We start from the raw sequence: 16,704 nt of genomic DNA on the forward strand, positions 1-16,704 counted from the left end.
ACAAGCTCAAATCACCCAAATGCTGCAGGGCCGGGGCGCCCTCTGGTGGCCACCTTCAGAAAACCCTCCCACTGAGGCCCACCCACCCTCAGCTGCTCCAGGGGCCAAGAACCCCAACCTCGGGGAGGGAGGGCCACTCTCCCCAAGTGGCCAGCAGTCAGGGGGGCTGGGGAAGCACAAACAGCACAAGGCACAGACAGACAGTGGTTCTCAGAGCACTTAAATGCCGGCCCACAGAAATGGAGGCCGGGAGGAGGCGGGAGCTTATTACAGCAGAACCGTGAGCCTGGGGAGGGAGGCGCCACGGGACCAGGGGCTTCCTTCCGCCCCAGCTGGGGCTCTGTAAGTAACAGGTCATAAGTCTACCCCCAGGAGGCATATCCACACCCCACCTGAGGGGCTCAAATGATGGGAGTGGGGACAGAGGGGCTCCCTGAGGCTTAGCCTTCTCCCAGGAAGCCCACCCAGTCTGGCCAGGGGCAGCTGGGGAAGGCGAGGGTCCTAGGAAGGACCCACATTAAATACGTCATAAATAGGGAGGGTGGGGCGGCTAATACTGTGAGCACAGGCTGGAGTCACATTCCTCTCGTCCTGCCGGGGTCCAGGCCCCGGCCTGCTCCCCACAAGGCTGCTGGCCCTTGAGGTAACTGCTGCCAGTGGCCACTGCACTGCTGGGGAGGAAGTCGGCAGCGGGGTGCCGACGGAGACCCCTGCAGTCTCCGAGTCCGGGGCTCCAGGGCGCGGTCCCGAGGCTCACGGCTTCTTGGCCTTGCTCCTGTTCTTCTGGAGTTTGGTGTGCACGACTTTGAGTGTGGTCAGGAAATTGCCCAGGAAGAGGACCAGGAACGTGAGTGCCAGCACGAACACCTGGTGGGGCCACGTCAGGACGGGAAAGAGGGGGAGGCCGTGCCAGCTGTGATCAGCGCCCCCTGCTGACGACGTTCCACCCCACCCCCGGACCGCAGCACCCCCTTAGCACAAGCTACCCACGACCTTCAGGGTTTTGCCTGCAGAAGTCAGAGAGAGGGTCAGGCAGAGTCCTGGGGAGCTCACTGAGGGGCTCCCTGGCCTCCCAAATCTCCTCCCATGGTCTCCCAGTTCCCAGGAGCAGAGAGGTCTGGGCCCCATGGAGGAGAGCCAAGGGGATGGCTAAGGAAAGCACTTTCCCCAAGCCGGCCCAGCCTTCCCCAGGACCCCCGCAGCTCAACACCACCGCACACACGCAAGCACACACACACACACCATACCTGCCATTCTCTGCATTCCTCGTGGCTGGAGAGCTCGAACAGCGTGACCGCGTTATACAGCTGCCAGAACTGCAGGGAGTGGGGGCAGGCGCCGCTCAGCTACCAGTGCCCCAGGCACCCTCAAGGGAGAGCCCGGGAGATGCGCCAGGTCCCCCAGCTTCTGGTATCAACTGCCCTGAGATACTGAAAACTCCCAATGGAACTGGGGTACCTGAAGCCAGAGTAGCCTGAGGCCTCCCCAGACTCAGGGGCTGCCACAGCCCCAGGACCCCACGAGGCCCAGCCCGGGGATGGCTGGTGAATGGGGGACAGGCCTGCAGACCTTCTGTTCTTGGGGGTCAGCCCAGAATAGGGCATATCCACAAACTCCAGGGGTACTCACGTGGCCACAGAACAGGAAAGGCAAGAGGAAGGTGAGCCCCCGCCACATCCAGGACTGGAATCCTTCTGCGGAGAGCGGGGAGGGAGCGAAGGGCCCATGTGAAGGGCTTTGGTGGCCCCCACGGCCCACCAAGCGCCCACTGCTCAGCCATGCCGGCTACCCACAAACACACACAGGTCGCCTCCTCCGGGAACTCGAGCGCTCACTGTGAAAATGACCCCGAGAATGTGCAGAACACCTGCCACCGGACCTGACGGCTCAAGCTGCCGTGAACTGAGCAGGCCCGACCACGCGTACGGAATGCTGATGTGCCAGGCAGTGTGTTTTCCATCATTTCTTTCATTTGCATTTTTACAGTGGACGTTGGAATGCACCACTGCAACTGAGTCTTGACAAAGAAGGGCCTACTCTGCAGAGCAATCCGGTAAAAATGACCATCTTAAAAGACAGCAGAGATTTATTAAAACTAGCGTCCCCTGCACCTGGCCAGTGCGGCTCAGTTGGTTGGGGCCTCACCCCACAAACCGAAAGGTTGCCGGTTTGATTCCCGGTGAGGGCATGTGTCTTGGCTGCAGGTTCAGTCTCTGGTTGGGGTGTGTACAAGGCAACCAATCAATGTTTCTCTCCCTCTCTTTCTCCCTCCTTTCCCCTCTCTCTAAAAATAAGTAAACTAAATATATATATTTTAAAGTTTCTCCTAAAAATTTAGATGAAAAGTCTCCAGGCTTTTCTTATTAAGCACCTGTCCCTGAGTTAAAAACTTACACATACACTCCCAATGTATATACAAGTATATGTGTAACACTAGGCTGACATTATGTGTGTTAGAAAGCACAGACAAAAAATAGACATTTAAAAATGATGCGAGGTCCTGGCCAGGAAGCTCAGTTGGTTAGAGCACAGTTCCAATACGTCCAGGTTCCAGGTTCAATCCCCAGTCAGGGCACATACAAGAATCAACCAATGAATGCATAAATAAGTGGGACAACAAAACCGTTATTTCTCTTTCTCTCTTCCTCTCCCTGTAAATCAGTAAGTAAACATTTTTTATAAAATAAACATGGAAAGGATAAGAGAGAAGCCAGCACTGGGAGGCAGACAGCCGGTCTTGCCCTTGGCTGAAGCAGAATCCATGGTGAATTATGAAAAGCAACCCGGGCAGGAGCCGGCAGCTCTGGTTCTGCGTGTGGCTGGTCTTGTTTTGTATGTCCTTCCTGGCATGTGCTCCCACTGCGGGGAGTCAGAGGCGAGGTCTGGGGGACCTGGCCGGGCCCGCACTTGTCCCTCCGCTCCTCAGGCCGCTACTCACCCACCGTGAGGTCCAGATGATTCCTCTCGCCCAGAGCCCGCAGCCGGTAGAGGCAGCCCCTCTGGTAATAGTACTGCAGGAACTGCACACAGCCTGCAGGGGGAGCACAGCGCCCGGAGGATGGAGGGGCCCCTCCACCGCAGGGGGCAGGGCTGCCCTGCCCAGACGGCAGGGGGCACTCTGGGGACAACCCTCTCCCACCCCAGCACGCGCGCGTGCGCTCCCTGTGGTCTGCATCCACTTTATCCATCCTCCAGAATATGGAAAGAACTCGGGATATCCGAGTTCCCAAGGAAGCCCCAGCTTGACTAGAAACTTCTAGAGCTTCCCTCGGCACGCAGTAGGCACTCAAAAGATGCTTGTTGGACCGCGCACCACACTGGGAGCTGTGTGCAATGCCCAGGGGATCCCATACAATGTGATACTTTTACTGACGTGGAAAAACGCCCAGGGCAACTATTCAAGACCCAGGTTACAGTCAAAACTACACATGCAGAGGGGTCCCACGGCTGCGACTGCACACAGTGCGGTGCACACGTGTGTGTGTGTGAACACGTTAAAGGTCACAGACCTACTAACAGCATCGCCCCTTGGAGTGAGACTGTACGTGATTTCCATTCTCGGCTTTATGTATTTGTACTTGTTTGTAAGCAAGATTTTACTTAAAAAATTAAGCTGTATTTTTTTGAATCGGCAGTACGTACACGATATAAAATTTAAAGGGAACGCACAGGCATAGGCGAAAAAGTAAAACTCTGCCTGTCTCCCCCCACCCACACCCCACTCCTGGAAGCAGCCCGAGCCCTGGGCCCAGTGCACTGTCGTTTGTAAGTGAGAAAAGGAGCTTGTTTCCACTTTGAGGGGAACAAAGTTAGTGCCCCCCACACCCCCGGGCTCCCAGAGATCCGGGTGGTCTGGCCTGGCCCCAGGAAGGAAAGGCAGTGAGGGGGGCTGGGGGCGGAGCTGAAGGCGCGGAGTTGATGGTGGGGGCAGACAGCTCTGTCCCGGATTCCTGGCCTCCCCCTGCCCCAGGCCGGGTAGAGACCTCCCCCAGTCCCCTCCCTCTTCCAGGAAGGGCACGCCCCCCCCAACAGGGACGTGGCCTCCTAGAAGACCAAGTGCCCCCTCCCCTGAATCTAGGCAAGAGTCACTCACTCTGAAAAATGGAAAACGCTAGAAACTGATTTCGGAACTTCTGATAAATCAGTCCGTTAGGCCTGCAGAGAAGGAGGGAAACGCCAAGGTGAGGTGTGCTGAGAAATGAAGGCATTCGTGTCCTGTGCTGTTCCAACTGAGAGGGGAGAAAAGGTTCCACGAGGAAGCCGAAGCCCCCCGATTTCTACCCTCCTTCACCACCAGTGCCCTTGGGGCTGGGCCCAGGCACTTCCCTCCTGGCTGTGAGTCCCTTCGAGAACCAGGGCAGCCCGTGGAGTTTTGAAACCTAAGTGCCCAAGGGTTCCCTCCCCACTCCCCGCTAGACTCTGGTGCCGCAGCCCCACCCCGAGCTGCTGCGTCCAGCCTGCTCCCTGTCACCCCTGCCCCAGACAGAGGGCAGAGGGCGCATTTCCAGGAAAAACTCCCCACGGCCCAGCTGTAAGCTCCACTTCCCTTCTTGGCTCCAAAGTTGGCCCGGGTCAAGGCCTTCGAGAGCCATCTGGGCCCCTCGCTCACCACCAGTCCCCATTTGCCGCTACCTGAGGAGGGCCAGCGGAGGCTGGGGAACGGGGCAGGACACACTCACCAGGTCAGCATCACTCCGGACAGGAACGTGGACACGTAGTGGTGAGACACCCACCAGCCTTTAATTCTCGGGGAGAACGAGGGAAGGGAAAGCTCAGGCAGGAAGAGAAACACAGGCGCCTCCCAGCTTCCCAGCCTGCGAGAGGGGGCTCCCCTTCTCCCTGTCCTACGGACACGCACACCCACCCACGAGCCCTCAGCCAGGAGCCATGAGACCCACAGAAACACATGGCCCCTGTGGCTTCCAGCTGCCCGGAGGACGCAGCCCCAACCTCACCCCCACTGCAAGCCCCACCTCCCTTCCTCTCCTCCTTGAACCACTCTACCTCTCCATCTGACCTGGGCCGGGCTCAGTAGTGCGGTCCCAAACACCTGGATTGAAGCCCCAGTCCCCCATGTGACTGTACTCAGAGACGGGGCCTTTAAACAGGTCACTAAGGCTGAATGAGGTCATGAGGATGGGCCCCCATCCAAGAACACCAGTGTCCTTATAAGAAGTGGAGACACAAGAGGAGTGTGTGTGCTCATGAAGAAAAGGCCCCGTGAGGACGCAGGGGCTGTCTGCAAGCCAAGGCAGCCTCAGGAGAAACCCACCCCGCTGGGCCCTTGGCCTTGGCCTTCCAGACTCCAGAACTTCTGCTGTGTGCGCTGCCCACTCTGTGTCTTGTCAGGGTGGTGGCCGAGCTGACCAGCAGAGCCTCTGTACTTGCTGTTCTCTCTGCTCCCAGGCCGTGGCCTGTCTGGCTCCTGGTCCAAATTCAAGTTTGCCTGTCACCTCCTCCAAGACCTTCCCTGACCCTCTTATCTAAATCAGCCAGACAGCCCACTCTGGACCACATTATCCTGTTTCACCTTCTCCATGGTGCTCACCAGTGTCTGAGATGATTATTTTTCCTCATTTGTGTTCTGAACACCCTCCTCCACTCAGACATCAATCCCTGAAGAGCAGGGGTCTTGTCAATGTGCTTCAGTGACGCCCCTGCTCAGGGCAGGAGCTCAGTAAGTGTGTTGAATAGACACAGACCACACACACACACACACATGCACACACGCACGCACATTTACACACAGCAGCAGCCACCTGCATTACCCCGGACAGAAACGGAGGAGTGACGGACCGCCCACACAGCATCACAGCACCTCAGACGCAGCTGTTCCCAGGGGGCCCCACGCGCCGACGCGTCAGCTGCTCCATCGACAGCCGGCCCTTGCCCAATCCTGGGCTTCACTCGTCCAGTCTAGAGGCTGGGGGAACTCTGCTGTCAGAACCCGGCGTTCCCCAAGCTCAAGGCCCTCACTCCGCAGCAGGGGAGGGACCCTGGTTGCCACCCCTCCTCGGTGCTGGGGGCGGCCCAGGAGGAATGCTGCACCCAAACACCTTTGCCCTTCAAAGTCCCTGAGTTTGTCTCAGGCCTCAGCTGGCCTTCCCCAGCCCCTCTCTGGGAGCTCAGTTACCTGAACACCACGTGGCAGGGAGGTGCTTTGCCAAAGGCAGCCTGGGAGGAGCCAGGGTCCTTCCCCCCAAGGACTGAGCAGCAGAGGCATCTGTAGGTGTAATCCAGCTACGTCCCTCCAGAACAAACCATCTCTCTCGCTCTCTCTGCCATGGGGCCCCGTGAGAAGATGGGGTTCCGGGCGCTGCTGCTCACGAGGAGGAGCCCAGGATCCGCTGGTTTGGGGGATGCACTGCCAGGTCAGACTTCCGTCGTCCCGCAACTGGCCTTCCCCCCTGGATTTCCAGGCTAGTACCTTCAGGGCGGTTGCTAGTGTCTGAAACGCCACGTGACATTTCAGGGTGTCGCTGTGCCAGAGTCTGCTCGGCTGTTCCTCAACAGTCACTATCGCCCTCGATGCTGCCAAGACATGCCTCTGGGAGTCCCCTCGTGTGGTGCCGGTTTCTCCAAGAAGTGGGATGGTTGGCTCAGAGGGTGTGTGCGTTACTTGTCAAAGCATCTTCCAAAATCACTATCCCAACTGACACTCCCGTCGGCTGTAGGGGGGGGCATTGGGGTCCCCAAACCCTCACCAAGGCCTGATACAAAATTTAAAAATTTCTGCCCAACTTATTGGGTGAAAAATGGTGTCACTGAGGTTTCCATTTGCATTTCCTTATCTGTGGGTTTGGGTGATTTGAAATGCACCCCCCCCAACCGCCGCCAGAACGGAGACATCCTGAGAGTGGGGACTGGCCCTTCCTCATCCCTCCATCTCCGTGCAGCCCTGATAGTTCTGGACGTACACAAGGCGGGCAGACGACGGCCTGAGGGTTCCTCAAGGGTTATGGTGATGGACAAGGCTTCTTCCTTTATTCCCAGCACTCACAGCACCAGGTAAACAGTAGGAACTACATAAATGTTGACATGAATAAAGATGTGCACAGGAGGTGCAGCTGGTGAAAGCCATAGCTGGTCTGCAGGCCACCAGCAGAGAGGGGACGGGAGCCGGTTGCAGGCGCCACGAGAGCCCGTGGGATGAGATAAGACGTCCACTTACTTCTTGGTTCCTTCTCCCTCCTCCTGACCCTGCCCTGTCTGTCGGGCTCTGTCAGGCCCGGGCACTGATTTTCTGATAGAAAAGCCTGGTGGCCACGTCCTCAGACTTTTAGCTTGAAGAGCACCCAGGAAGCCTCGCCGGAACCTTCCCAGGTCTCTGCAAAGCCACACACAAGGCCTGGGGTCTCCGCAAGTCCAGGCCCCTTTGTGCTACATCCACTCTCCTGAGTGGACACAGGTTCTGGGCGACAAGCTCGGCTGAGCAGCAGCTTCTAACTCCACAGCGTGCTGTGCACAGAGCCCAGCAGTGACAGCTGCCACCAATAAACACAGCTCCGTGGCACTGGGAGTGGCTGGAAGTCACTTCTTCCCCAGCCCCATCGTCCACCTGCACACCCCAGGGCTCTGGGCAAGTTTTATGCATGTGTTTATATAACATTTTTAAAAAGATTTTATTTATTTTTCTTTAGAGGGGAAGGGAAGGAGAGAGGGAGAGAAATATCAATGTATGGTTGCCTCTCATGTGTCCCCTGCTGGGAACTGGCCTGCAACCCAGGCATGTGCCCTGACTGGGAATCGAACCGCAATCATGTGGTTCGCGGGCCCGTGCTCAATCCACTGAGCTACACCAGTCAGGGCTATATATAACATTTTTATTGTGATGTAATTCAGATATCATACAGTTCACTCATTTAAAATACACATTCACAGCCCTGGCTCAGTGGACTGAGTGCCACACTACAAACGGAAAGGTCACCAGTTTGAAACCCAGTCAGGGCACATGCCTGGGTTGCAGGCCAGGTCCCTGGCTGGGGATGTGTGAGAGGCAGCCAACCGATGTTTCTCTCCCTCTCCCCTTCCTCCCTCCCTTCCCCTCTCTCTAAAAATAAATAAACAAAATCTTTAAAAATACACAGACTCCCAGAGCTGTGCAACTGTAACCACAATCAGTTTTAGGACACGTTTGTCACCCCAAAAGGAAACCTGCACCCAGGGGCAGTCTGGGCCTGTTTTAGACAGAAATGTTTTTAGGCAGGGCCTGTTTTCGGCAGCCTCTTCACGAGCAGACGGGAGCTACCCGAGGAAGAGTGTGGCACCCCTGCCGGACGGCAGGGACGGCAAGGCCTGGCAGCTGGGGATGGTGCCCAGGAAGGTGCCCAAGAAGACCCCGGCCCTCCCCGCAGGGCGCCTTGGCCACGTCTGCGCACACGCACAAGACGCACGTGCACCAGTCACCATTCATGCCCCGGCCGTTCCTGGCTTTGCGCTTTGGGTAATCCGGGTAGTTGGCGGAATGGCTTCTACACCGAGCATCCGTCCCTTGCCTGCCACCACTACGCCTCAGCATCCCAGGAATGGTCCCTGTAAAAGCTTGTTAGAGCCACGTGCCCATGGGCTGGCTAGCCAGGAAAACGAGTATGATCCCTGATTTATTACTTATTCTGGCCCAGAGCTAACTGCAGGAGACATCTGCTGTTTTGCCTGCCTGTCAATCACCCCCATGCTGGTTCCAGGCCTCAGCTTTCTTTCTGAGAACCAGCTCGCCCCTACACCCAGTCTGGATGGCCGGGTGGAGCTGAGTAATATACCTGGGCACATGACCCAGAGCCAGTCAGGGCTCTGTATCACTCCAGTCACAGAGATTGGCTCAGGGATGAGCATGTGACCCAAGCCTAGCCAATCAGAAGTCTGTCTCAAGATTACAGCTACATTTGTGAAGGCAAGAGCTATGGCGTTTCTGATCCAGTGGGATGCTGACCTAGGCTGCTGGGAGCAGGTTCCAGGGGTAGCAGAAGAGGGAGAAGGAGGGGGATCTGTTCACACTGAGCCCTTTTACCTTTCAGAACTATTTATATGCTCCCATAAATCCCTTTTATGTTTACTCCTATCAGGTGGTTTTCCATCACCTGCAAAATCTGCAAGGTAAGTTGAGTTGCTTGTTGCCTGAACCAAGCTAATGAGCTGCTTCTCACATGGGACCCATGAGACACAAAGAAAGGGTGGCTCCATCCCGAAATGGGGGAGTCCCCCTCCTCCCCCACCTCTCTAGGCTTGCTTCCCTGACCATGCCCGAAACTCAGGTCTCAAGTGCAATGGGGAACAGAATGAAAGAGGCTCAGTCAGACCAAGACAGGACACCAAGACTCCAGGAAGCCCACATGGCTCAAGTGCACCTGTCCTGAGAACACCGGCATGGCGCCGAGGGCCCCGACTGACTGCAGAGCTCAAGCTGAATTCATTTAGACAAACCATGGGGCATTCGCTGGGTGGCAACACTGAGCTCCTGAGTGGGCCCTGGGACGCTTCAGCGAAGAGAAAGGTAGAGTTCATTCCAACTTGGACCCCAACCTCCCCCTCACTATGCTCTCCTAGCTGCTGGTTTCCTAGCTCTTCCCTGGAGAGGGCCCAGTGTGAGGGAAACCCTCCAAGGCATCGGTCTCCCTTGCCCGCTTCCCAGAGAAATCAGCTCGAGGAGGAGCTGGGCAGGATGGAGGATAACATGTCGAGGATGAGTCAGTCACCAGGTTTGGTCACCCAGATCTGGCCACTGCTCCCGCAGTCATTCCAAAAGATGAGGCACCGGGCTGGGCCCACCACTCCCATTCCAGACTCCCCACGAACGCGGCATCCAGACCCCTGCCCAGGTCCCGGTGGTACAGCACAGGCCTGGAGGAGTGATGCCATCACAACGGGAGATTCCTGAGTGACATGTGCCATGAATGGGCCTTTCAAAACACTCTACGAATGCCCCCAAAAGGCACCAGAGTGTGAGCTACCTTGGAGTCCCTAGCTAGCTCAGTGTCCTACAGCCAAGAGATGCTCGATAAACATTGCAAAGAATGATGGAGAGGAACAGAGGGGACCCACCCACAAAGCCCTGCAACACACACTCAATGACAACACTTCCTGCTGTCCGGGCAGAGCGCGGGCTCTGGAAAAGCCCCTGCTAATGCGTTAGGCAAATAACGCTTGGCTTTGGAGCCCCACTCCCTCCCTCTATGCCCCTCCCAATTTCCTGGTGTGCCCACACTTACAGGCACCTGCACTCAGTCCTGCTTCCGTCTCTCTGCTACCCCCCCCACCCCTATCCACAGCTCAGCATCCTAGAAAAAGAGCTGACTGGAGTAACTTTTACTAAAGTGTCAGTGGCCATTAGAGACCCAGCATGCCCTGGACCCCTCTTAACTGAGTCCATCAGGAGGACGAAACCCCCAGGCCGACAGCGAGCCCACAGCGCAGGGAGAGAATTAGTAACCGGGATAACTTGCCAAATGCCCAGGCCTCACTGCCCCTCTATACACTACCTTGCTACCCTCCCCAAAGCAGAAAGATACTACTCACTAAAATTAAGGAAAGTCATGAATGTTACTTATGGAATAAGATTTTCTAATTCAGTGTTTCCCAAAGCCTGGGGCGTGTGTTGCCAAGTTTTATATGACACTCGAGTGTAACTATAGAGGACACCACATTCTCTCTCCATTCCCCTGATTAAGTCAAGGATTGAGTCTGGGTGAGACGCTAGTACCTCATTTTTAACGCCTCTCGAGATCAGCCTGTCTCCCACTCTACACGTGGACACACACAGGAGAGACTGCAGGCCTCGGGCCGGAGTCTTCGGTGAATTAGACAATGGAAACAAAGCTGTGTTTTTATACTACTTCCTTTTTCCTGCAATTCATGCTGGTTTTCCATGTAATATGGTGAAACAAAGTTTCCTCTTAAAATAAATACATATTTAAGGAAAAAACAACAACAACAGGGAGAGAGCCCTGGCTGGTGTAGCTCAGTGGATTGAGCATGGGCCTGTGAAGCAAAGGGTTGCCGGTTTGATTCCCAGTCAGGGCACATGCCTGGGTTGCAGGCCAGTTCCCAGCAGGGGACACATGAGGGGCAACCACACATTGATGTTTCTCTCCCACTCTCTCCTTCCCTTCCCCTCTCTCTAAAAATAAATAAATAATTAATTTAAAAAAAAACACAGGGAGAGAAAGAGATGGTTGATTTGAAGGGTGGGGAAATCGTCCCCCAGGAGGTACAGGACATGACAAAGATGGCGGGGACAGGACAGGAACGGGTGCGGCCTGAGAAACACTGATCTCCTCTCAGAGGCTACGGGCCACAGGACCGCGCACCTGAGAACTGCCATTCCCTGGCCCTTACCTCCAGGCTGTGCATTCAGGGTAAGGCCCGGCAGAGCAGAGGTCTGCCCTGAGAGATCGCTGGGCAGAAAAGGGAGAGGGTGGCAAATTATTTGGGGGTTTGGCAGAGGCCCCCAAATAATGGGTTGTTCCTTACTAGTCTCCACAGGGAGAAAGGGGGGTGGTTGGAAAGGTGCTAACTTCTTGTTTCGGGAAGGGACAAGAGTGATGTGCAAAGGTTCAAATGGCCGCCCCAAAAAGGAACCAGAACTACAGAAAATGGGTCCTGCAAGTGGCAAGCGTGGCTCTCAACTGAGTCCTGGGACCCTTATCACCCTGTAAGGGACCAACACTGTTGTCCCCAGAATCCACTCATCCTTCTAGGGACAATATCCCAATTTTCCTCTGGGGGACCAGTCCCACCCTGACACTCAACTTCTAGGCTTCCAGTGACAACCATAGGGGTGGGCACAAGGCTGAAGCCCAGCCAATCACTGTAGCAGTATGTTCTCTAGCTACAGTGACTGGTTCAGAGATGGGCATGTGGTCTAACAAACACCAATGGGGAAAGGCCCAGTGAGACTCTCGGAAGAGAGGAATGTGCCCTATTTTGCAGGGAAAGCTAGAAATAAAAACGTGAGCTTGGAGTTGGCAGATACCCCTACATGGAACCTGAGAACAGGCAACGCTGTGGAAGGCAGGGGTGAGAGACAGAGAGAACCTGGGTCCTGACAACACTGTCTGACCGCCTGGATTAAGCCTTACCTGAGGTCAGCCCCAAAGGATCCATTTCTTGATATGAGAAAAGAAATGTCAGTTATGTTGAGCCTACGTGAGTCAGGGTTTCTTGTGAACAAGAAACTGACCACACAAGTGACGCTGCCGCTGGAGTAGACGCACGTCCCTCCTCCCTGGGTCTGGACTGTCCTGGAGCCCCCCAAAGTCAGACCTCCAATTACCTTGAGCCATTGCTGATGAGAATACTCTCCCGGATTGTCAGGGTGCAGTAATACCACACGAGCAGGAAGTTAAAGACTTCGTCCGTTACCCTGGTGTAGAGAAACAGCCCCGGGCGGGGAGCAGGTGTGAGAACCAGGTGGCTGGCCCAGCCCCACCACAACAGAACAGCGGGCCAGGCCCAGGGCCGCCGCCCCAACAAGCCCCTGGAACCCCCGACGCCCAGGAAGGCAGGGCGGGCCTGGCCTCTCAGGTGTCTTCCCTGCACCGGGAATGCTCACCCCTCCTCACCCTTCCACCAGAATCCTCCGTGCCCTGAGGCTCCTGCCCTGACCACCCAGCCCACGCAGACTGTCTCCCTTCGAAATACGAAGTTTCTGGTGGGGTGGTGACAGAGGGACTTGCAGCAAGAAACCTAACGTGCTACTTAAAACCGTCTGCAGTGTCACAGTATAAACTGCCACTGTCCCCTTAAACCAGCTGTAAGTTTGGCTGCACATACAAAATAAGGTTTACGGCCTGAATTGTCTGTAAGAAGAACGTAAGAAGTCCCTGCCTCCCGTACAGTGACCACAGCCCGGAGCAGGCCTCGGAGGGGGACAGCGGGCAGCTGGGGCCGTGCGGAGCCCTGGTCAGAGTGCAGGGCTGGCAGGCACGCTCTGTGTGGCCCTGTCAGAGACCCGCCTGGCCTCAGCTTTTCCGTCTGTAAAATAGGAAGACTGGTCCCCTCCATGAGCTTTCCCAGGTGAAGGGTCCTGGGAGACAGCCCTCAACACACAAGTACCCCCGACCCATGGCCGGTCTCTCTGGTGCGACCTCAACCAAGGCTGTGTCTTTGACCCTGAAGGGGAAGCACCTTGGTGCCCCCCAGTGTCACACAGAGCCCTTCAGGACAGAAATGACTAGGGGGGAACCCCACCCCCACCCTCTTCGTGTCTATCCCAGACCTGGGAGAGCTTCCCCCAGGACTACAATGCCCTGGGGGAGGGGGGAATGGAAGGAAGACTCGACTTTACCAACAATAAAAGATGTTGGGAGGTGACCTTTCTGTGGTCGCAGACGACAGACTCTCAGCCCAAGCCTGTTGACCGTGGCCTATGAAGGCGGTCTCAGGAGGGTTAAGATCAGACTCTGAAAACCCAGGGCCTGAGTTTGAATCCAGACTCTGCCTCTTCCCAGCTGGAGAACCAGGGACAAGTTAGTGATTCTTCCCCACGGCCCCCACCTGCTCAACGGGGAGAGAGACAGCGCCTCCCCGCATGCAGGCTGCCTCGAGCATGCGCCGGGCCCAAGGAAGTGCTCGGAGCGGCACCTGCAGCCCAGGAAAGAACTGCGCATGTTCCCCATTATAACTCTGGAAGCACCACAAGGAGCCCGGGGTCGAACAAATGAGTCTCAGACGCAGAACTTCGAGAAACTCAAAGGCCTGCCTGACTTGGAGGTGAGACGGGGGTGGGGACAGGCCCCCCAGGGTGCAGAGTCACTTAGATCCTGACTTCTGAGCTCAGGCAAGAGACAGGCCCATGATCAAGTCTCAGTTACCAGGGGTATTTTTCACTGGTCCCTCCTCTGTGTTGTCAGTAAAAAGAGAAGCAAAAATGGTTTTAAGGCCCCAAGATGCTTGAAGTGCAGCCTCCGTCTGCTCTGCCGATGGTCTGAGTTGCTGCTGCTGCTCTAACAGGTGGGCTCATCTATTCTCTGAAGTTCGGAGGTCAGGGTCTGAAACAGGGTATGTGCGCCTCCTGGACAGAGGACAGGCCGGCTTCAGGAGGCAGGACGCACTCCTGGTCTCGTGGCCCCACACGGCTCTGACCTCTGCTTCTGCCGTCACGCCCCCTCCGTGGCTCTGACCCTCTCTCACAAGGCCGCCTGTGACGACCTGGGCCCCACCGGCTAAGCCAGGGTCTCCTCTCCATCTCTAGGTCCTGACTTACTCCCTCTGCGAAGTCCTCCTGCCCTGTAAAGTAACATATTCTCACGTTCTGGGGATTAGAACGCGCACGTCTCTGGGGGCCGTTATTCAGCCCGCCACACCAGGCCAGCACTGCCTGTTGGGAACCTGCAATGGTGCAGGAACTTTATAAGGACGAGCTTTCTGGAAACGCTACCAGTCCGACGGGACTGGTTCCTGTAGTGGGTGTGCTTACACACCTGTGCCTGTCTGTGGCTTCAGCAGCCAGGACCTGCGACTTCTTCTTGGCATAACCTGAGGGCCTTCTCAGGCCCCTGCGCTCCCCATGCTGGTGTGAGGGGCCGAGGAGGACAGCAGAGGGGGTGACCCCCTCTGGGAGGGGCCCTCAACTCCCCCAACTGGCTGCAGCTGGAGCTCAATGCCCCTGCTCCCTCACCCCTCCGGGGGGATAAGGGAGGCATGTTCCACACTGTCCCCCACCGCCCCACCCCACTCCCCAGAAGCACTGAGTTCCACGTGCTGTGGGACGCCCTCTCCTTGTCTCGTTTCCCATCCCCCCACCAGCATTTCTTAGGATCACTTCCTAAACAAAATACTGGCATTCGAATGCTTGTCTTGGGAATCTTTTCTGGGGGAACCCAAACTAAGACTGTACCACTTCCCATTTAACAGATGAGGAAACTGAGGTTCAGAGAAGGGGAGTGAATTGCTCAGGATCACACAGCTAATAAGCACTGGGGTGAGATTCGAACCCAAGCCCACCCATCCCAAGCTGAACTCCGACCCCCTCTTCCCCGCCTGCTTCAAAAGCAGATCCCGACAGAGGGTGACCTGGGCTTGGAGGCAGCCGAAGGAGGCCTCACGCTCTCCGGCCTCATCACTCAAGCCTCTCCAAGGTCATCCAAGGCCAGCCCAGTAGCTGCAAGTCCCCAACACTGAGTGCTGACCTAGTGAGTGGCAGAGCTGGACGTAGAGCCCCTCGCTCTGAAGGACTTGGGCCGTGCCCGGCTGCAGACTCAGGGGCACCAGGGAAGGGCCTTGGGGTGGGGCACCGAGGAAGGAAATGATCGAGAGGGGGCAACGTAAGGGAAGAAACGCCTGCTTCCTGGACACTCAGGATGCTCAGGATATTAAGCTGTGATCTTGCCCCTGCCTGCCGGGCCTTAGCACCAATGACGGCAGCAACGACGACTGCTGCCGCCAGACAGCGCTCGCGTGCCGGGCACTAGTCCGGACGTGACAGGTGTAACTGTCTGGTCTTCACAACCATCCTGCCAGGTGGACACTGGGGTGAGGTCAGGTTATGTGTCCGAGGTTAAGCAGCAGGGCTGGCTTCCCCGTGGGGACAGAGATGAGCGGCCTGCCCAGCCCTCTGCCCTATTTCTAACCCACAGAAGGTGCACTGGGTTGAACAGCGTCCCCTCCCATAATCCACATTCACCAAGGACGCGAACAGGACCCTACTGGGAACTGGGCTCTTTGTCGGCGTGGTTAGTTAGGATGGGATCACACTGGATTAGGGTGGGCCCTGGATCCAATGACTGGTGTCCTCGTAAGAAGGTCGTGAGAGAGACACAGGGACACACAGGGAAGGAGGCCGCAGGGCAAGACTGAGGCCAGAGAGGCAGAGACTAGAACGAAACAGCTCTGAGCCGAGCAGCACCAAGGACAACCAGCGACACTGGGAGAGGCGGGGGAGAACCCCCGCCTTCGGAGGCAGCCCAGCCGGCCGACACCCTGATTTCGGACCCTGGCCTCCAGGCGAGAGAGAACCTGCTTCCGTTGTTTTAAGGCACCGGGTCTGTGGCGCTGTGGGGCGACACCCCTTGGAAATGAACGCAGAGGGGTAGGAAAAAACGGAAACACGCAGGCCCCGGGGGGCCTCAGAATTGGACGACACACCCCACATCTGCCCGTCGAGGGCCCAAGAGGTCCCAGGGCAGGGAGCCTGGCTGCTCGCTGAGAACTTTTACCCCCTTCCAGAGGGGCGTGTGGGTGGGGCCTTTGCCCTGCAGGGAACCGGGCCAGGCCCCAGGCTACAGGCAAGCATGGGCCCAGGGTCTAAAAGGGCCTTTGTCTGGACATTCAAGTGGCCAGACCAGCAAGTGGACTCCCAGCCAAGAGCCTGCCAGGAAATAAACCCTTAACACTCAGGCCAAAGGCCCAAGCTGTGCTTGGCTGCCTCCCCCAGGGTAGAAAACCCAGGGCCACGGGGAAGAAGGAAACCCCCCTGGGGCAGAGCGGCTTCGGGCCCAACAGCAGCTGTTCCCCATGGGCCACTGGGCGCCACACCCTGGGCAGAGCCCTCCGCACACAGGGTTCACGCACTGAACTGTCACTACAACTCTGTGGTTAGGCACTGGTGTCGCCTGGTTTTACAGACGGGCAGACTGAGGTTTTGCCCGTGGTAACAGCCAGTCAGTCTCAAAGCCAGGATCAAACCTAGGCCATGAATGATCTGCCCCTGTCTCTTTCTTTCCTTCTTCCTTTTTTCCTTTTCTTTTTTTTTTGTTCCCTTTCTCTCTC

General features: G+C 56.7%; 1 protein-coding gene across 2 annotated transcripts in view; it reads right to left on the bottom strand.

Annotated features, from left to right (window-relative positions):
* Window positions 1-203: 203 nt before the first annotated feature.
* The window catches only part of TMEM120B (transmembrane protein 120B), a 34,698-nt gene continuing 18,197 nt past the window's right edge, over window positions 204-16,704 (bottom strand). Inside the window, exons 6-12 of one of the 2 annotated variants that reach the window (XM_037144328.2) lie at window positions 12,269-12,358; window positions 4,680-4,745; window positions 4,094-4,155; window positions 2,939-3,031; window positions 1,630-1,694; window positions 1,248-1,316; window positions 204-867 (exon numbers count right to left, since the gene is read on the bottom strand). In XM_037144328.2, coding sequence (XP_037000223.2) covers window positions 754-867; window positions 1,248-1,316; window positions 1,630-1,694; window positions 2,939-3,031; window positions 4,094-4,155; window positions 4,680-4,745; window positions 12,269-12,358 — 559 coding nt within the window. In that variant the 3' untranslated portion in view covers window positions 204-753. The other variant, XM_037144338.2, reaches the window with a different exon arrangement.

Source organism: Artibeus jamaicensis, unplaced genomic scaffold (assembly GCF_021234435.1).
Source record: "Artibeus jamaicensis isolate MK-2021 breed Jamaican fruit bat unplaced genomic scaffold, CSHL_Jam_final contig_525, whole genome shotgun sequence".
Lineage (NCBI taxonomy): Eukaryota > Metazoa > Chordata > Mammalia > Chiroptera > Phyllostomidae > Artibeus > Artibeus jamaicensis.